Consider the following 21,767-nt stretch of genomic DNA (forward strand, 5'->3'; position numbering starts at 1 on the left):
GTTTTTATGCGAGTCACAACTATTTTTGCAGAAGCTAAGTAAATTGTGTAAGTTTTAACATAACTGTATATGTAACTGATGTGATTTGTATAATTTTTGCTATGCAGCCAGGCCCCCCTTCAGATCAGGATATCCCTTGGACTGGCACAACCATTACCCCCACCGCTTCTCCAATGGCAGCCCTACCCTGTATCTCTCTGTGCAGGCTATGAGTAAGGGGGCTGTTCCTGCAGAACTATGGAATATTTGACCTGAAGGTTAAGGAGATCTGGTACCCATCCATGTCTAGCCATGGTTCTGACAGTGTTAGACAGTTGTAAGGGGGCTGTTCCTGCTGAACTGTGCTTAGTACAGGGGAATCCCTATGTGCCATAGTTTTATGGTATCTCTCTGTACAGGCTATGAGCAAACTTAGGGGGCTGTTCCTGCTGAATTGTGCTTAGTACAGGGGAATCCCTGTGGTGCCATAGTTTTATGGTCAGGGCCGGAACTAAGGGTAGGCAGAAGAGGCAGCTGCCTAGTGCGCAACAATTGGGGGGCGCCAGGCAGCCTCTCCTGCCTACCCTTAGTTCGCTCTGTTTAGTCATTGCCCCCGCCGCTTGTCCTTACGCGGTGGGGGCAATGATGCATAGAATCACAACCCAAACCTCGCCCCGCGCGTTCAACTGCACATGCGCGCCAAAGGGGTGGGGGAGGGAAGTAGGAAGATGCAGGGGCGAGGTGGCCGACCGGGTTGCCTAGGGCGCCCGGTCGGCTTGGCCCGCCCCTGTTTATGGTATCTCTCTGTACAGGTTATGAGCAAACTTAGGGGGCTGTTCCTGCTGAATTGTGCTTAGTACAGGGGAATACCTGTAGGAATTCACTTGCAGACTACAAGCAATAATAACAAACAGATGTCTTTCACACCAACAGTGCCCCCTGCAGGTACATTTTATTGGTTCAACAATAAAGTAATGTTTTTGTTTTTTTTACACTGGTTCTGTCAGAATAAAAACCTTTAGAAAGCCCCCACAGATAAGGTCTAAAAGTACAACGGCAGCACTTGCCTTTAGCTGTTATGTTCCCAGAGGAAAAGACAAGCCAAGTGCAGCTGTTGAGGTATAGTTATGGCTCATTGAGCCCTCATCAACGCCAAGATGAGTTAAAAGACAAGGAAAGGTTAAATCAGCGGATCATGACTGCCAGATAATTCTAGTTGCTATTGCTCTTCAAAATCACACCAGCCTCTATAAAGCCTTTCTACCGCTTCTTATGGTCATCTATTAAATTGCCCATTACCCATTATAATAAGACAACTAATATTATAAATCTGTATTTTCTTAGAATGGTTTTAGTTAATGAAAGGGACACTGTCATGATTTTTATGGGGTACTTTTTATTTCTAAATTACACTCTTTACATAGCAAATAATTCCATTTAACATTTTATTCTTGAACCAACAAATGTATTTGTAGCTGTAATATTGGTGTGTAGGCGCCATCTCAGCGCATTGTGCCTGAGTCTGAGCTTTCAGCCAGCGCTACACATTAGAACTGCTTTCAGCTAACCTATTGTTTCTCCTACTCCCATGTAACTGGAGGAGTCCCAAGCCGGACTTGGATTTCTTACTATTGAGTGCTATTCTGATACCTACTGGGAGCTGCTATCTTGCTCCCTTCCCATTGTTCCGCTGATCGGCTGCTGGGGGTGAGGGGGGGGTGGATATCACTCCAACTTGCAGCGCAGCAGTAAAGTGTGACTGAAGTTTATCAGAGCACAGGTCACATGGCTGTGGCACCCTGGGAAATGAAGAATATGGCTAGCCCCATGGGAAAAACAGATTACAATGCAGGATTCTGCTGGAGAAGCTCTATTAACTAATGGGTTTTGAAACGAACATGTTTTCCCATGACCGTATTCCTTTAAAGCGATACTGACAGAGTTTAATTTTTTTTTTTTTAACTTGCCATGTTAGGGACTTACCTGAACGCTACTGAAACGCTATTAAAAGAAATCCCATGGTCCAGCTGGTCCTCTGTCTGCACCTTCTGAATCTAAGTCCTACAACTCCGCCATCTTCTTTCTTCTCTTCCTGGTTCCTTGATCGCCGCCCCTGAAATAAAAAAAAAAAAACGCTTACCTTTACACCAATCGCCGACGGGTCCTGCCCTGCCCTTGCTTCAGTGTGCGATGACATCATTGCGCACACGTTGGCGCTCAGGAACAGAGACAGTCGGGTTTGTCTCACAGTCGTGTCCAGGATCTTAAGAAGCGTCTATTTAGAAAACAAGCACTTTCTGGAGAAAACGGTCAACATGAGTAATAGGTATTTTTGGAGGTAGAATCATATAATCAAAAGTATTATTTTGCTGTCAGTATCACTTTAAGTTGGGACCAGAAAATAGAGGCCCTTAGCGTGGCCCAGACTCCTCTCCATTCACCAATGTTCCCTTCCTATGGGCAAGTCTATGGTAACTGGGCTTCTGTATGTGTTTATGTAGGATTTGGGGGAATTTCTGGGTGATTGTTAACTCTTTAATAAGATCTGAACTCTGACCTGATACATAACAGCCACAGAGCCCCCGGCCCCTGAGAAACCAGTACAAACAGCTGATTAGTTAAATATACTGGGGATTTCTGCTAATCTGCAGCAGCTGTTCTACTTATCGGCTAATCGCTCCCTCATTTCCCACCCCCCCTTTTAATAACATACATATAATGAATTAGCTGCAAAATGGGGGTATTAGCCGACACTGATCCCATTAGCAGCTGCCATCGATGACTCTATTGATATGGAGCAATCTCCAGGAAATAAGATCTCTTTCCCTATAAGGCTGGAGGTAGTAGTAGGGATTCCAGGGGTAATGAAGACTCAGTTGGTGGGAACACATGCCATAAACATCTGCCTGGGATTGCCGCCGAGGCCCCTGTCATTACTAGTGGCTTTGCTTCCCTAGGGAATAGAACCTGCACCACCGCATATTCCTGAACTCCATCTCAGCTCCTGGTCACACAGAGAGGGCTGATGTGAGCCCAACAAATCAGTCTTTTCCCTTACATTAATGCCAATGGCCAATGTAAGAAAGGTTAAGGTAGTAACTACTAGTACAACTAGTAACAACTAGTAGGTGTGCTTGTTCCACACTGACTGCAGGCACAGACAGGCAATCTGTTGATTCTGGAAAAAGACAGAAGTCTGCTGTAAGATGCCATAGACAGAAGATTTTTTTGTGGGGGGCCCATCCACCACTTACTCACCCTCTGCTCCCCGGCTGCTCGTGCTGTGTAGGTAAGTCTGGGCCCCCCTGTCCCCCAGCGACTGTGGGGTCTGCTTCCTATATAGATATGCCAGGGCCTATTGTGAGTAACAGTCCAGACCTGAGTTGGTAAATCAACTTTAACTGGCTTCCAACCCCTACCACCTGTTTGACCACAGAATCCCCAAAACCGTATTATATGGAAAATACCCAGAATCCCATAAACTGTAATACAGGGGGAATACCCAGAATCCCATAAACTGTAATACAGGGGGAATACCCAGAATCCCATAAACTGTAATACAGGGGGAATACCCAGAATCCCATAAACTGTAATACAGGGGGAATCGCCAGAATCCCATAAACTGTAATACAGGGGGAATACCCAGAATCCCGTAAGATGTAATATAGGGGAAATACGCAGAATCCCATAAGATGTAATATAGGGGGAATACCCAGAATCCCTTAAGATGTAATATAGGGGGAATACCCAGAATCCCGTAAGATGTAATATAGGGGGAATACCCAGAATCCCGTAAGATGTAATACAGGGGAAATACCCAGAATCCCGTAAAATGTATTATAGGGGGAATACCTTGAATCCCATAAGATGTAATATAGGGGGGATACCCAGAATCCCATAAGCAGTAATATAGGGGAATAGCCAGAATCCCATAAGATGTAATATAGGGGGAATACCCAGAATCTAATAAACTGTAATATAGTGGGAATACCCAGAATCCCATAAGATGTAATATAGGGGAAATACCCAGAATCCCATAAACTGTAATATAGGGGGAATACCCAGAATCCCATAAGATGTAATATAGGGGAAATACCCAGAATCCCATAAGATGTAATATAGGGGGAATAGCCAGAATCCCATAAGCAGTAATATAGGGGGAATACCCAGAATCCCATAAGATGTAATATAGGGGAATAGCCAGAATCCCATAAGCAGTAATATAGGGGGAATACCCAGAATCCCATAAGATGTAATACAGGGGAAATACCCAGAATCCCATAAGATGTAATATAGGGGGAATACCCAGAATCTAATAAAATGTAATATAGGGGAATAAGATCAACCAATTACAAGAAGTACAGAGAAACAGCTCTGTGCCTGGGTAAGTGGGTGAGAGGTACTTGGGGAGATTCCTGCCGTACCAGGGGAAAGAGAGCAGCCCAGGAGCATCTAGTACAAACAGCTAAGTACGGGAGGAGACTATGTAATGTAACCCAGTGGGACCTTTTTGCTGCCTTGTGTTACATTGTTTCAGTCAGAGCCACCAGGGCAGAGAATAGAAAAAGGCAGCCAAGCGCTGCTTTTAACAGCAATAATATACAGGTATACAAATAACTCAAAAACCACTACAATTGCAAAGTTGCTTAGAATTATGGTTTTTTTTATTAGGCAAAGGAATATTTTTTTGGGTTGACTTGTCCTTTTCGCTAACTTTTAGTACCTTACAGAATGTCCTATTCCTAGACTCTTTGCGTTTGGTCTTCATGCTTTATTCTTTATAGTTTTTTGAGTTATTTGCCTCTTGTATCTCTTTCCAATGGGGGTCACTAAGACCAGAAGGCAAAAAGTTGTGCTCCATGATTTTATTGTTATTAAAATTGATTACATATTTTCAGTAACCCTTCTATACATCTTCCAGTTCCTGATTCAAACCAATGCCTGGTTGCTAGGCAAAATACCACCCTGGCAACCAGATAGCTGCTGAAGTACAAACTGAAGAGCTGTTGAACAAACAGATAACTGAAAAACCATAAAAAAATACAAAATGAAGACCAATTGCAAACTGCCTCAGAATATCAAACCCTTTAATAGATACCCTCTGATTTATTAGAGAATTAATTAGTGTTTTGGTTTATGTAGCATTCCTCTGGACCTAAACAATTTGGACCTGGTACATAGTTTATTGCCTATTTTAGAATAAGAAAAGAGGCAATGACCGTGGCTATGACACAGCTCTATGGGGCAGATAAACACAGGGGGCTATTTCAGTCTGTGCCGCTGGCAGTGGGCAAGCCGTACTGCGCACCTCTGTGTTATTGATACAGATCTGTAGATTAGAGCGCCGCAGTCTCCAGTTAATGAGCTCGCACTCTGACGCTCACACGGGGATGGGGACGTGCCGGGGACAGCAGCTGTCCAGGTAACAAATGGCTCAATTTAACTGTCTCTGGCTGAGCTATGGCTCTCATTATCATGGGGCTGGGGGGGGGGGCTGGTTGCTCAGCTAGAAATATTCACTTGCAGGCCAGATGCTCATACACTACTAGCCAACAGCTTCCCAGGGAATACATATATATATACATATATAAAAGAAACCGGTATGGCCGGACAGACTGCCAGCTCTGTAGCCAAATCAGAGGCATTGGATAAACAATTAGATTTAAAGGACAAGTAAGCCCAGAATATAATTTTTTGCCTAATAAAAGAAAACAAAATTCTAAGCAACTTTGCAATATACATCCATTACACTAATGGATTTGAGTTATTTGTATATATATTTGCTATTAAAAGCAGCGTCTGTCCTTTTCTATTCTCTTGCCCTGGGGGCTCGGGCATTTGAAGCAATGTAACACAAGGCAGCGGCCTGACAGACCTGACTCGCTGGAGGAGACCGGCCTTTGCAACTTTGTTTAAAAAGTTTGTTTAAGAGTTCAGCAAATTCTGCTTTCAATAGCAATTACATTTTCAAAGCACTAAAAATTTATAATAAATTCACAGTTGCTTGGAATTATGTTTTCTTTTATTAAGCAAAAACATATATTTGGGGTTGAGATGCCCTTTATTAATACAGGAATAATTCTGCCCATGTATAAATCACTGGTTACCCACCTGCCTTCAGTACAGGGTCCAGTCAAGGGAACCAGGTTGGCAATGTGGGATCCACTGGGTCTAACATGGTCTGAGTGCCCCTTAACAGCTTCAGTGGGGAACAGTACCTTGATGCCAGTTTGCTAGAATCAATAGCAGGAGTCTAGGTCACTAAATACACTAATTGCCCCCACCCAGCCCAGGCACTGAGGTCCCACTTGACATAATAAGGGTTAAGGTTAATGTGCCTGATAGAGCCACTCAGTCACTCCCCCAGGGAGCGGCATAAGGTATGTAGCCCCCCCAAAGATAGAAGCCATACATTATAATGACCTTTTGGTTTATGAATAGTGACCTAAATATGATTGTATCTGCCAGGCCAGGCAGTAGGCAGAATTTTTGACCCAGATCAGGCGGCAGAGTTCAGGGTACATACTCTTGTTCCCCCTGGAGCTTCCTCTCTTTAATATACTGTACCACTACTACCTGGGTCCCTTTGTTAGGGACTTGCCCCAAACTGGCTATAAGTGCAGTCGCTGCCTGGGTCCCTTTGTTAGGGACTTGCCCCTAACTGGCTATAAGTGCAGTCACTACCTGGGTCCCTTTGCTAGGGACTTGCCCCAAACTGGCTATAAGTGCAGTCGCTACCTGGGTCCCTTTGTTAGGGACTTGCCCCTAACTGGCTATAAGTGCAGTCGCTACCTGGGTCCCTTTGCTAGGGACTTGCCCCAAACTGGCTATAAGTGCAGTCGCTACCTGGGTCCCTTTGTTAGGGACTTGCCTCAAACTGGCTATAAGTGCAGTCGCTACCTGGGTCCCTTTGTTAGGGACTTGCCCCAAACTGGGGGCAACTTCAATATATGGAAAATACCCAGAATCCCATAAACTGTATTATAGGGAAAATACCCAGAATCCCATTAACTTCAATATAGGTAACATACCCAGAATCCCATAAACTGTATTATAGGGAAAATACCCAAAATCCCATTAACTTCAATATAGGTAAAATACCCAAAATCCCATTAACTTCAATATAGGTAAAATACCCAGAATCCCATTAACTGTATTATAGGGAAAATACCCAAAATCCCATAAACTGTAATATTGTGTAATTACCCAGAATCCCATTAACTGTAATATAGGGGAAATACCCAGAATCCCATAAGCAGTAATATAGGGGAATAGCCAGAATCCCATAAGCAGTAATATAGGGGGAATACCCAGAATCCCATAAGCAGTAATATAGGGGGAATAGCCAGAATCCCATAAGCAGTAATATAGGGGGAATAGCCAGAATCCCATAAGCAGTAATATAGGGGGAATAGCCAGAATCCCATAAGCAGTAATATAGGGGGGATAGCCAGAATCCCATAAGCAGTAATATAGGGGGAATAGCCAGAATCCCATAAGCAGTAATATAGGGGGAATACCCAGAATCCCATAAGCAGTAATATAGGGGAATACCCAGAATCCCATAAGCAGTAATATAGGGGAATAGCCAGAATCCCAGAAGCAGTAATATAGGGGGAATAGCCAGAATCCCATAAGCAGTAATATAGGGGAATAGCCAGAATCCCATAAGCAGTAATATAGGGGGGATACCCAGAATCCCATAAGCAGTAATATAGGGGGAATAGCCAGAATCCCATAAGCAGTAATATAGGGGAATACCCAGAATCCCATAAGCAGTAATATAGGGGAATAGCCAGAATCCCATAAGCAGTAATATAGGGGGAATAGCCAGAATCCCATAAGCAGTAATATAGGGGAATAGCCAGAATCCCAGAAGCAGTAATATAGGGGGAATAGCCAGAATCCCATAAGCAGTAATATAGGGGGAATAGCCAGAATCCCATAAGCAGTAATATAGGGGAATACCCAGAATCCCATAAGCAGTAATATAGGGGAATAGCCAGAATCCCATAAGCAGTAATATAGGGGAATAGCCAGAATCCCAGAAGCAGTAATATAGGGGGAATAGCCAGAATCCCATAAGCAGTAATATAGGGGGAATAGCCAGAATCCCATAAGCAGTAATATAGGGGGAATAGCCAGAATCCCATAAGCAGTAATATAGGGGGAATACCCAGAATCCCATAAGCAGTAATATAGGGGAATAGCCAGAATCCCATAAGCAGTAATATAGGGGGAATAGCCAGAATCCCATAAGCAGTAATATAGGGGAATAGCCAGAATCCCATAAGCAGTAATATAGGGGGAATAGCCAGAATCCCATAAGCAGTAATATAGGGGGAATAGCCAGAATCCCATAAGCAGTAATATAGGGGAATACCCAGAATCCCATAAGCAGTAATATAGGGGAATAGCCAGAATCCCAGAAGCAGTAATATAGGGGGAATAGCCAGAATCCCATAAGCAGTAATATAGGGGGAATAGCCAGAATCCCATAAGCAGTAATATAGGGGAATAGCCAGAATCCCATAAGCAGTAATATAGGGGGGATAGCCAGAATCCCATAAGCAGTAATATAGGGGGATACCCAGAATCCCATAAGCAGTAATATAGGGGGAATAGCCAGAATCCCATAAGCAGTAATATAGGGGGAATAGCCAGAATCCCATAAGCAGTAATATAGGGGGAATAGCCAGAATCCCATAAGCAGTAATATAGGGGGAATAGCCAGAATCCCATAAGCAGTAATATAGGGGAATACCCAGAATCCCATAAGCAGTAATATAGGGGAATAGCCAGAATCCCAGAAGCAGTAATATAGGGGGAATAGCCAGAATCCCATAAGCAGTAATATAGGGGGAATAGCCAGAATCCCATAAGCAGTAATATAGGGGGGATACCCAGAATCCCATAAGCAGTAATATAGGGGGAATAGCCAGAATCCCATAAGCAGTAATATAGGGGGATACCCAGAATCCCATAAGCAGTAATATAGGGGGAATAGCCAGAATCCCATAAGCAGTAATATAGGGGGATACCCAGAATCCCATAAGCAGTAATATAGGGGGAATAGCCAGAATCCCATAAGCAGTAATATAGGGGGAATAGCCAGAATCCCATAAGCAGTAATATAGGGGGAATAGCCAGAATCCCATAAACAGTAATATAGGGGGAATAGCCAGAATCCCATAAGCAGTAATATAGGGGAATAGCCAGAATCCCATAAGCAGTAATATAGGGGGGATAGCCAGAATCCCATAAGCAGTAATATAGGGGAATAGCCAGAATCCCATAAGCAGTAATATAGGGGAATAGCCAGAATCCCATAAGCAGTAATATAGGGGGAATAGCCAGAATCCCATAAGCAGTAATATAGGGGGAATAGCCAGAATCCCATAAGCAGTAATATAGGGGGAATAGCCAGAATCCCATAAGCAGTAATATAGGGGGAATAGCCAGAATCCCATAAGCAGTAATATAGGGGGGATAGCCAGAATCCCATAAGCAGTAATATAGGGGGGATAGCCAGAATCCCATAAGCAGTAATATAGGGGGGATAGCCAGAATCCCATAAGCAGTAATATAGGGGGGATAGCCAGAATCCCATAAGCAGTAATATAGGGGGAATAGCCAGAATCCCATAAGCAGTAATATAGGGGGAATAGCCAGAATCCCATAAGCAGTAATATAGGGGGATACCCAGAATCCCATAAGCAGTAATATAGGGGGATACCCAGAATCCCATAAGCAGTAATATAGGGGGAATAGCCAGAATCCCATAAGCAGTAATATAGGGGGAATAGCCAGAATCCCATAAGCAGTAATATAGGGGGGATACCCAGAATCCCATAAGCAGTAATATAGGGGGAATACCCAGAATCCCATAAGCAGTAATATAGGGGGAATACCCAGAATCCCATAAGCAGTAATATAGGGGAATACCCAGAATCCCATAAGCAGTAATATAGGGGGAATAGCCAGAATCCCATAAGCAGTAATATAGGGGGAATAGCCAGAATCCCATAAGCAGTAATATAGGGGGAATAGCCAGAATCCCATAAGCAGTAATATAGGGGGAATAGCCAGAATCCCATAAGCAGTAATATAGGGGGGATACCCAGAATCCCATAAGCAGTAATATAGGGGGAATACCCAGAATCCCATAAGCAGTAATATAGGGGGAATACCCAGAATCCCATAAGCAGTAATATAGGGGAATACCCAGAATCCCATAAGCAGTAATATAGGGGGAATAGCCAGAATCCCATAAGCAGTAATATAGGGGGAATAGCCAGAATCCCATAAGCAGTAATATAGGGGGAATAGCCAGAATCCCATAAGCAGTAATATAGGGGGAATAGCCAGAATCCCATAAGCAGTAATATAGGGGGAATAGCCAGAAACCCATAAGCAGTAATATAGGGGGAATAGCCAGAATCCCATAAGCAGTAATATAGGGGAATACCCAGAATCCCATAAGCAGTAATATAGGGGGATACCCAGAATCCCATAAGCAGTAATATAGGGGGAATAGCCAGAATCCCATAAGCAGTAATATAGGGGGAATAGCCAGAATCCCATAAGCAGTAATATAGGGGGAATAGCCAGAATCCCATAAGCAGTAATATAGGGGGAATAGCCAGAAACCCATAAGCAGTAATATAGGGGGAATAGCCAGAATCCCATAAGCAGTAATATAGGGGAATACCCAGAATCCCATAAGCAGTAATATAGGGGGATACCCAGAATCCCATAAGCAGTAATATAGGGGGAATACCCAGAATCCCATAAGCAGTAATATAGGGGAATACCCAGAATCCCATAAGCAGTAATATAGGGGGAATAGCCAGAATCCCATAAGCAGTAATATAGGGGGAATAGCCAGAATCCCATAAGCAGTAATATAGGGGGAATAGCCAGAATCCCATAAGCAGTAATATAGGGGGAATAGCCAGAATCCCATAAGCAGTAATATAGGGGGAATAGCCAGAATCCCATAAGCAGTAATATAGGGGGAATAGCCAGAATCCCATAAGCAGTAATATAGGGGAATACCCAGAATCCCATAAGCAGTAATATAGGGGGAATAGCCAGAATCCCATAAGCAGTAATATAGGGGGAATAGCCAGAATCCCATAAGCAGTAATATAGGGGGAATACCCAGAATCCCATAAGCAGTAATATAGGGGAATACCCAGAATCCCATAAGCAGTAATATAGGGGGAATAGCCAGAATCCCATAAGCAGTAATATAGGGGGAATAGCCAGAATCCCATAAGCAGTAATATAGGGGGAATAGCCAGAATCCCATAAGCAGTAATATAGGGGGAATAGCCAGAATCCCATAAGCAGTAATATAGGGGGAATAGCCAGAATCCCATAAGCAGTAATATAGGGGGGATACCCAGAATCCCATAAGCAGTAATATAGGGGAATACCCAGAATCCCATAAGCAGTAATATAGGGGGAATACCCAGAATCCCATAAGCAGTAATATAGGGGAATACCCAGAATCCCATAAGCAGTAATATAGGGGGAATAGCCAGAATCCCATAAGCAGTAATATAGGGGGAATAGCCAGAATCCCATAAGCAGTAATATAGGGGGAATAGCCAGAATCCCATAAGCAGTAATATAGGGGGAATAGCCAGAATCCCATAAGCAGTAATATAGGGGGAATAGCCAGAAACCCATAAGCAGTAATATAGGGGGAATAGCCAGAATCCCATAAGCAGTAATATAGGGGAATACCCAGAATCCCATAAGCAGTAATATAGGGGGATACCCAGAATCCCATAAGCAGTAATATAGGGGGAATAGCCAGAATCCCATAAGCAGTAATATAGGGGGAATAGCCAGAATCCCATAAGCAGTAATATAGGGGGAATAGCCAGAATCCCATAAGCAGTAATATAGGGGGAATAGCCAGAAACCCATAAGCAGTAATATAGGGGGAATAGCCAGAATCCCATAAGCAGTAATATAGGGGAATACCCAGAATCCCATAAGCAGTAATATAGGGGGATACCCAGAATCCCATAAGCAGTAATATAGGGGGAATACCCAGAATCCCATAAGCAGTAATATAGGGGAATACCCAGAATCCCATAAGCAGTAATATAGGGGGAATAGCCAGAATCCCATAAGCAGTAATATAGGGGGAATAGCCAGAATCCCATAAGCAGTAATATAGGGGGAATAGCCAGAATCCCATAAGCAGTAATATAGGGGGATACCCAGAATCCCATAAGCAGTAATATAGGGGGAATACCCAGAATCCCATAAGCAGTAATATAGGGGAATACCCAGAATCCCATAAGCAGTAATATAGGGGGAATAGCCAGAAACCCATAAGCAGTAATATAGGGGGAATAGCCAGAATCCCATAAGCAGTAATATAGGGGAATACCCAGAATCCCATAAGCAGTAATATAGGGGGATACCCAGAATCCCATAAGCAGTAATATAGGGGGAATAGCCAGAATCCCATAAGCAGTAATATAGGGGGAATAGCCAGAATCCCATAAGCAGTAATATAGGGGGAATACCCAGAATCCCATAAGCAGTAATATAGGGGAATACCCAGAATCCCATAAGCAGTAATATAGGGGGAATAGCCAGAATCCCATAAGCAGTAATATAGGGGGAATAGCCAGAATCCCATAAGCAGTAATATAGGGGAATACCCAGAATCCCATAAGCAGTAATATAGGGGGAATAGCCAGAATCCCATAAGCAGTAATATAGGGGGAATAGCCAGAATCCCATAAGCAGTAATATAGGGGGAATACCCAGAATCCCATAAGCAGTAATATAGGGGAATACCCAGAATCCCATAAGCAGTAATATAGGGGGAATAGCCAGAATCCCATAAGCAGTAATATAGGGGGGATACCCAGAATCCCATAAGCAGTAATATAGGGGGAATAGCCAGAAACCCATAAGCAGTAATATAGGGGGAATAGCCAGAATCCCATAAGCAGTAATATAGGGGGAATAGCCAGAATCCCATAAGCAGTAATATAGGGGGAATAGCCAGAATCCCATAAGCAGTAATATAGGGGGAATACCCAGAATCCCATAAGCAGTAATATAGGGGGAATAGCCAGAATCCCATAAGCAGTAATATAGGGGGAATAGCCAGAATCCCATAAGCAGTAATATAGGGGAATAGCCAGAATCCCATAAGCAGTAATATAGGGGGATACCCAGAATCCCATAAGCAGTATTACAGGCAGAGAGCAGGGCAGAGAGGCTATTGGCTGGGCCCCTGAGCTTTGGACACAGGAGATACAATTCCAAAACATGATATTGTGTGTAACATTCACTATATATAAAGTCGGTAAAAGTGGGAGTAATTAAACAAAAATTTAAATTTTCCCCTTCACAAACGTTGGGGCAGCTCCCTTAAAAACATATATTTCCCATGATCCCCTGTACAACTTTGCGCCTTGGCACTAGCGGTACTGGGAGGCGCAGCTCCCAGAGCTCAGAAGAATCAGGATACCGCACTATAAGAGCCGCCTACAGCCCAGCAGCAAAAAAGACTACAACTCCCATGATCACCCAGTCCAGCGTCTGACGTCACGCGTAGCCCCCTGAGGAAGCCCAGTGGCCGCTGCTTCTCAGTCAGTAGCAAAGAGAGGCGACTGAGGGATCATGCGGAGAGTTCCCGGCACCCCCCGCGGCGGGCCCTGACTGACTTCCCTTCTCTCTCCATCTCATAGGGGTGCGCACACAGACTTACGGGAGAAGCAGCCGCAAACATGCTGGACGTGGCGACAGAGGCCGCCTATCCGCCCTTCATACTCGGGAAGTCTCGCTTCGAGCAGGTGAGTGTAGAGGGGTCCGGCTCCCCGCACCACCTGACCCCCGGCACCCTGACTCCCCTTAGCGCAAGCAGCGTGTTGTGACAGGTGGCCGCGCCCCCGCGTCCTTTTCTCACTTTTCTCATTGGTGTAATTGGGTGCCATTCCTAAGTGGGGCGGGCATGAGTTGACTGCAGAAGAGCATAGATTGGATACGCTGCTTGGTGTGGGCGTGGCAGCTGCATATGGGCGGTATTCGACGCGGCAAGATTCTTTGCTCTGGTATAGTACGGAATGCTAATGGAGCTACTTTGGCTGCGTTTGATATAAGCGCTCCTAGGGGCTGTACATGGAGGTACTGCTGGGCAAAGCCTCTGGGGCACCGAGGGGCTGTAAGGTGCAGGCAGAAATATGCTGAGGGGCCGCTGGGTACCGGGCAGTGATACACTGAGAGGCCCCTGGGTACCGGGCAGTGATACACTGAGGGGCCGCTGGGTACCGGGCAGTGATACACTGAGGGGCCGCTGGGTACCGGGCAGTGATACACTGAGGGGCCGCTGGGTACCGGGCAGTGATACACTGAGGGGCCGCTGGGTACCGGGCAGTGATACACTGAGGGGCCGCTGGGTACCGGGCAGTGATACACTGAGGGGCCCCTGGGTACCGGGCAGTGATACACTGAGGGGCCGCTGGTACCGGGCAGTGATACACTGAGAGGCCCCTGGGTACCGGGCAGTGATACACTGAGAGGCCCGCTGGGTACCGGGCAGTGATACACTGAGGGGCCGCTGGGTACCGGGCAGTGATACACTGAGGGGCCGCTGGGTACCGGGCAGTGATACACTGAGGGGCCGCTGGGTACCGGGCAGTGATACACTGAGGGGCCGCTGGGTACCGGGCAGTGATACACTGAGGGGCCGCTGGGTACCGGGCAGTGATACACTGAGGGGCCGCTGGGTACCGGGCAGTGATACACTGAGGGGCCGCTGGGTACCGGGCAGTGATACACTGAGGGGCCGCTGGGTACCGGGCAGTGATACACTGAGGGGCCCTGGGTACCGGGCAGTGATACACTGAGGGGCCGCTGGGTACCGGGCAGTGATACACTGAGGGGCCGCTGGGTACCGGGCAGTGATACACTGAGGGGCCCCTGGGTACCGGGCAGTGATACACTGAGGGGCCCCTGGGTACCGGGCAGTGATACACTGAGGGGCCCCTGGGTACCGGGCAGTGATACACTGAGGGGCCGCTGGGTACCGGGCAGTGATACACTGAGGGGCCCCTGGGTACCGGGCAGTGATACACTGAGGGGCCGCTGGGTACCGGGCAGTGATACACTGAGGGGCCGCTGGGTACCGGGCAGTGATACACTGAGGGGCCCCTGGGTACCGGGCAGTGATACACTGAGGGGCCCCTGGGTACCGGGCAGTGATACACTGAGGGGCCCCTGGGTACCGGGCAGTGATACACTGAGGGGCCCCTGGGTACCGGGCAGTGATACACTGAGGGGCCGCTGGGTACCGGGCAGTGATACACTGAGGGGCCGCTGGGTACCGGGCAGTGATACACTGAGGGGCCCCTGGGTACCAGGAGTGATACACTGAGGGGCCGCTGGGTACCAGGAGTGATACACTGAGGGGCCGCTGGGTACCGGGCAGTGATACACTGAGGGGCCGCTGGGTACCGGGCAGTGATACACTGAGGGGCCGCTGGGTACCGGGCAGTTATACACTGAGGGGCCGCTGGGTACCGGGCAGTGATACACTGAGGGGCCCCTGGGTACCGGGCAGTTATACACTGAGGGGCCGCTGGGTACCGGGCAGTGATACACTGAGGGGCCGCTGGGTACCGGGCAGTGATACACTGAGGGGCCGCTGGGTACCGGGCAGTGATACACTGAGGGGCCGCTGGGGTACCGGGCAGTGATACACTGAGGGGCCGCTGGGTACCGGGCAGTGATACACTGAGGGGCCCCTGGGTACCGGGCAGTGATACACTGAGGGGCCGCTGGGTACCGGGCAGTGATACACTGAGGGGCCGCTGGGTACCGGGCAGTGATACACTGAGGGGCCCCTGGGTACCGGGCAGTGATACACTGAGGGGCCCCTGGGTACCGGGCAGTGATACACTGAGGGGCCCCTGGGTACCGGGCAGTGATACACTGAGGGGCCGCTGGGTACCGGGCAGTTATACACTGAGGGGCCGCTGGGTACCGGGCAGTGATACACTGAGGGGCCCCTGGGTACCAGGAGTGATACACTGAGGGGCCGCTGGGTACCAGGAGTGATACACTGAGGGGCCGCTGGGTACCGGGCAGTGATACACTGAGGGGCCCCTGGGTACCGGGCAGTGATACACTGAGGGGCCGCTGGGTACCGGGCAGTGATACACTGAGGGGCCCCTGGGTACCGGGCAGTGATACACTGAGGGGCCGCTGGGTACCGGGCAGTGATACACTGAGGGGCCGCTGGGTACCGGGCAGTGATACACTGAGGGGCCGCTGGGTACCGGGCAGTGATACACTGAGGGGCCGCTGGGTACCGGGCAGTGATACACTGAGGGGCCCCTGGGTACCGGGCAGTGATACACTGAGGGGCCGCTGGGTACCAGGAGTGATACACTGAGGGGCCGCTGGGTACCGGGCAGTGATACACTGAGGGGCCCCTGGGTACCGGGCAGTGATACACTGAGGGGCCCCTGGGTACCGGGCAGTGATACACTGAGGGGCCCCTGGGTACCGGGCAGTGATACACTGAGGGGCCGCTGGGTACCGGGCAGTGATACACTGAGGGGCCCCTGGGTACCGGGCAGTGATACACTGAGGGGCCGCTGGATACCGGGCAGTGATACATTGAGGGGCCGCTGGGTACCGGGCAGTGATACACTGAGGGGCCCCTGGGTACCGGGCAGTGATACACTGAGGAGCCGCTGGGTACCGGGCAGTGATACACTGAGGGGCCGCTGGGTACCGGGCAGTGATTCACTGAGGGGCCCCTGGGTACCGGGCAGTGATACACTGAGGGGCCGCCGGGTACCGGGCAGTGATACACTGAGGGGCCGCTGGGTACCAGGAGTGATACACTGAGGGGCCCCTGGGTACCAGGAGTGATACACTGGCTGAGATTCTAGCTATCTGTATAACAGAGCATTCTGTCACAGTGGCACAGATCCTATCTGATCCCCCCATTGTAAGCAGCAGTCCTGCCCTGCTTTATGGCTGAGATTCTAGCTATCTGTATAACAGAGCATTCTGTCACAGTGGCACAGATCCCATCTGATCCCCCCATTGTAAGCAGCAGTCCTGCACTGCTTTATGGCTGAGATTCTAGCTATCTGTATAACAGAGCATTCTGTCACAGTGGCACAGATCCTATCTGATCCCCCCATTGTAAGCAGCAGTCCTGCCCTGCTTTATGGCTGAGATTCTAGCTATCTGTATAACAGAGCATTCTGTCACAGTGGCACAGATCCTGTCTGATACTAACTGGAAGCAGCAGTCCTGCCCTGCTTTATGGCTGATATTAAATAACAGTGATCTAAATAACAGAGCATCTGTCACAGTGACACGGCCTGTGGATTGCAGGGAAATTGACATGTATAAAATAGCTCAGTTCCTAGGTAACTGTATAAATAGAGCATGTAATTATTAACATCTGTGCACAAAGCACATGAGAAAGGGTGAGTGTTTCTAGCGGAACATGTGTTAGAGGTCAGAGAAGGCTTTTAGGCAGTTTTACATGGGGATGTGTATGTGCTGCAGCAAAGAGATGAGAGTATATAAATATCATAAAAGCTTTTACCTATAGCCTGCGGGAAAGTCCATCTTAACTCCATGCATGTGTTACACTTTTTGTAAAAGATTATATATGTGGATATATGAATATTAATTGAGAGCTCCAAAGAAAACTCTGAACCTGGGACTGAAAGGTCTGTGTTAGATTAGAAACGTCTCCAATCAACAGAGTTAAAGGGGTTGCTCACCATTGAGTTAACTTTTAATATGATGCTGAGAGTCATATTTTGATACAATTTGCACTTGGTCTTCATTTTTCATTATTTGCGGTTTTTTTTTGTTATTTTACTTTTTGTTCAGCAGCTATTTAGTTTGGAATTTTAGCAGCTATCTGGTTGCTAGGGTCCAAATTACCTAAGCAACCAGAGAGCGGTTTGAATGAGAGACTGGTATATGAATAGGAGAGGGCTGAACAAAAAAATAAGTTATAGAAAGTAACAATAAAATTGTAGCCCCACAGAGGAATAGTTTTTTTGGCTGCCGGGGTCAGTGACCCCTATTTGAAAGCAGCAGGCGGCACATAATTATAAAACCATAGCAAATAAATAATGAAGACGAAATGAAAAGTTACATAGAATTGGCCATTCTATACGTTCTAAAAGTTAACTAAAAGGTGAACCTACCCCTTTAACAGCCAGCACTCCTCTACCGAATAAAATCGTTTTGGCTGCTGTGTTTCTTCCATATTTCCATTCTTTCTGTACCGACTTCCAGTGGAACTATCCTTGCCTTTCAGAGTTCCCCGTTGTATCCCAGGATGTGTTTGAGGCTTCATGTTAGGCGTTAGAGCACAGTAGCAGTCTCATCGATCATTCATGCTTATTAAGCGATATAAATGTAACAGAGGCCCCTCACCCTGGCTGTGGGGTGCTGGCTTTGTTTTGGCCCAGCAGTCAGAGTAAGAGATGAAAGAGATGCGCTGCATATTGTTACATGTACGGGCTGCAGCAGAAACTTTCTACTTGGAGGAACGCAGGCAGTCGTGCGTTTCCATGAATGTTTCCCAACACTTCACGTTACCGAAGAAAGATCTGTTCTCTGTAATCAGAGTTTTATTGTTCAGATGAATTGGAGATTTCAGGGTCAGCATTTGCACCATGGCAGCCCCCAGGAACTTCAGCCCAATCACTTTACTGCAGCAACAGTTTCCCTCATTGCGATTATACTGTAGCATACTTACCCTGGCTCCCTTGCCGTCTCCGTTAAACTAAAACAACTACAGCATTGAATGCAAAGGAACTGGCTACCAGCTGAGCAGTTCAGGCTATGGCACACAAAGAGACTTCAAGGGTTTTACCCAGTCTCTGAGCAATGTCAGAATGCCTAAGTCGCCCCATTGCTAGCAGTGACCCTCATATGAAAGCAGCATTGTTGAGAGATTCACTTGAGTCCCATTGGCAGCAACAAAAGGATCCATGGGGTTAATTTTGGGCATTCAGACTGTGTTTTGGGTGACAAAATGCAATGGTCTGTCACTATAAATTGCTGTGTGCGGCACTGCTCTCTGATATCACTCGTGCCAAGATGCAATAAATAATATTGCATTAAATTAGCTTTTTTAAATCTAAAGATCTAGCCTCTTTTTTTTTAAACTGCATGATGAAATATATTTAATTCTGCTGTCTTCCAGGCATGACCAGTGGCCCATATCTAAATTACCAGTTAGTGGTTTGCACTCCCGCAGCCTGGGAAGATCATTTCCCTTTTCTACTCATCTCCTTTAATGCCGGAGACGTCATTTAATACTAATGACTGACTGAATGAGTGTCTTGCTTTTTGGCATATGGCAAAATGCTGGAAATCACCCCCAGAGCACCTTCCATAGTGTGAAAAAGTATCTCTGGCCGATTGCAGCCTGCAGACTCTTACTAGAGCTCTTCCAGGCACTAATCTTTAACTTCAAGTGATCGGAAGTTTATACATTTGACTTGTTTTCCCTTTGCTCTTGTTTATCCTGCTCCTGTGTTTCTTGTGTCAGTATCAGGCACTTTCCGGCCACTCACTCACTTGACTGGAAGAAAGTTGACAGGCCGTGTTTATGAGGGACCATACATACACTCCTTTTTTGCTTTTCAGCGCTTTGGAATAAGAATATTTTGGAAGAGAACAGACTTAGAAGGTAGGATTTGTCACTCAATCACTGGAAGTAGAGAACCAGCCAAGGGTTGGAATTTGTCTTTGGGACCCCTGTGAATGTTTCCAGATTAACAGGAGAGTCAGATGAAGATCTGGTACAAGAATAGAGGGGGTTCATGCTGATTTCCCATCACTAGGCTTATGCCAGATGGAGTCTATCTTTGTCTTTGCTCTATGCCTCCCCCTTACAGAGCTTTATTAGGGAGCCTCATCCGACATCCATGGGGATTGTAATGGATCTTATTTGCTGGAAGGATACTGTCTCATTCTTGCTGCCCAAGTGACACCCAACATTTGTAAATGACATATTAAGATGCAGTATTTGCCCCAGTTCTGCAGACTCTCCCTGGATTCATGAATATAAGCCTAAACATCACTAATTATACATATTCGTTGTTACACTTACAATCAAGACTCACCCCTGTCTTTCCCAAATACCCCAAACACAAAGTGTACCTACCCTTACACCTGGGTATCACTTACAGGGGTAAACACATTTACCTAACAGCCAGATAGTTGAAGGCTGGAAAAAGGCAGAATTTGAAAACTTATACTAAATAAAAAAATAATAAAAATATAATATATATATAGAGAGAGAGAGAGAGAGGAAAATGGTGCATTTACTTGAAGTAGATCCATCAATATCCGTTACTGAAAGCTAAAATAAATGCCAACATTCCCTTTTAAATCATCGTAATACCACCTAACTCTACACTGTCTAAAAATAATATAGTATTACTAAAATCCCATTACTTTCATAGCAAGTATATGACTAATCATATTAACAACAGCAGGATCATTAGCAATGCTCTTTCCTCCAAAGATTCTTCAAACTCATATACAATTGTGTGTATTGTAACCAAGTCTAAATATAAAATCAAGATGTTTTTAAATTAGAGAGATTTTTAAAGAGATTTTATAAATGGAAGGTGGAAAAAAGCAGATACTTTTTTTTAGCTTTGCCAGATTTCTTCAATTTTGTTGTTTTTTAAAACAATTCTTAAATGAACCAAGTTTGTACAAGTATGGAATGTGTTATCCAGAAACCCATTATCCAGAAAGTGTTGAATTACGGGAAGGTCATCTCCCATAGACTCCATTTTAATAAAATAATTCACATTTTTAAACATGTGATTTTCCTTTTCTCTGTAATAATAAAACAGTACCTGTACTTGATCCCAACTAAGATATACAGTGGTGTGAAAAACTATTTGCCCCCTTCCTGATTTCTTATTCTTTTGCATGTTTGTCACACTTAAATGTTTCTGCTCATCAAAAACCGTTAACTATTAGTCAAAGATAACATAATTGAACACAAAATGCAGTTTTTAAATGAAGGTTTACGTTATTAAGGGAGAAAAAAAACTCCAAATCTACATGGCCCTGTGTGAAAAAGTGATTGCCCCCCTTGTTAAAAAATAACTTAACTGTGGTTTATCAATTTCAATTTTCAATTTCAATATCAATTTCTGTAGTCACCCCCAGGCCTGATTACTGCCACACCTGTTTCAATCAAGAAATCACTTAAATAGGAGCTACCTGACACAGAGAAGTAGACCAAAAGCACCTCAAAAGCTAGACATCATGCCAAGATCCAAAGAAATTGAGGAACAAATGAGAGCAAAAGTAATTGAGATCTATCAGTCTGGTAAAGGTTATAAAGCCATTTCTAAAGCTTTGGGACTCCAGCGAACCACAGTGAGAGCCATTATCCACAAATGGCAAAAACATGGAACAGTGGTGAACCTTCCCAGGAGTGGCCGGCCGACCAAAATTACCCCAAGAGCGCAGAGACAACTCATCCGAGAGGCCACAAAAGACCCCAGGACAACATCTAAAGAACTGCAGGCCTCACTTGCCTCAATTAAAGGTCAGTGTTCACGACTCCACCATAAGAAAGAGACTGGGCAAAAACGGCCTGCATGGCAGATTTCCAAGGCGCAAACCACTTTTAAGCAAAAAGAACATTATGGCTCGTCTCAATTTTGCTAAAAAACATAATAAAATAATCTTGTGGACCAACGAGACAAAAGTTGAACTTTTTGGAA

The 21,767-nt window shown here is 45.9% G+C and overlaps 1 protein-coding gene across 2 annotated transcripts in view; it reads left to right on the forward strand.

Moving 5' to 3' along the window:
* The first annotated feature begins 13,561 nt into the window (after window positions 1–13,561).
* sfxn5 (sideroflexin 5) overlaps window positions 13,562–21,767 on the forward strand; it is a 91,401-nt gene continuing 83,195 nt past the window's right edge. Inside the window, exon 1 of one of the 2 annotated variants that reach the window (XM_031897791.1) lies at window positions 13,562–13,814. In XM_031897791.1, coding sequence (XP_031753651.1) covers window positions 13,749–13,814 — 66 coding nt within the window. In that variant the 5' untranslated portion in view covers window positions 13,562–13,748. 2 annotated transcript variants of the gene reach the window in all.

This window comes from Xenopus tropicalis, chromosome 1, assembly GCF_000004195.4.
Source record: "Xenopus tropicalis strain Nigerian chromosome 1, UCB_Xtro_10.0, whole genome shotgun sequence".
Classification (NCBI taxonomy): Eukaryota; Metazoa; Chordata; class Amphibia; order Anura; family Pipidae; genus Xenopus; species Xenopus tropicalis.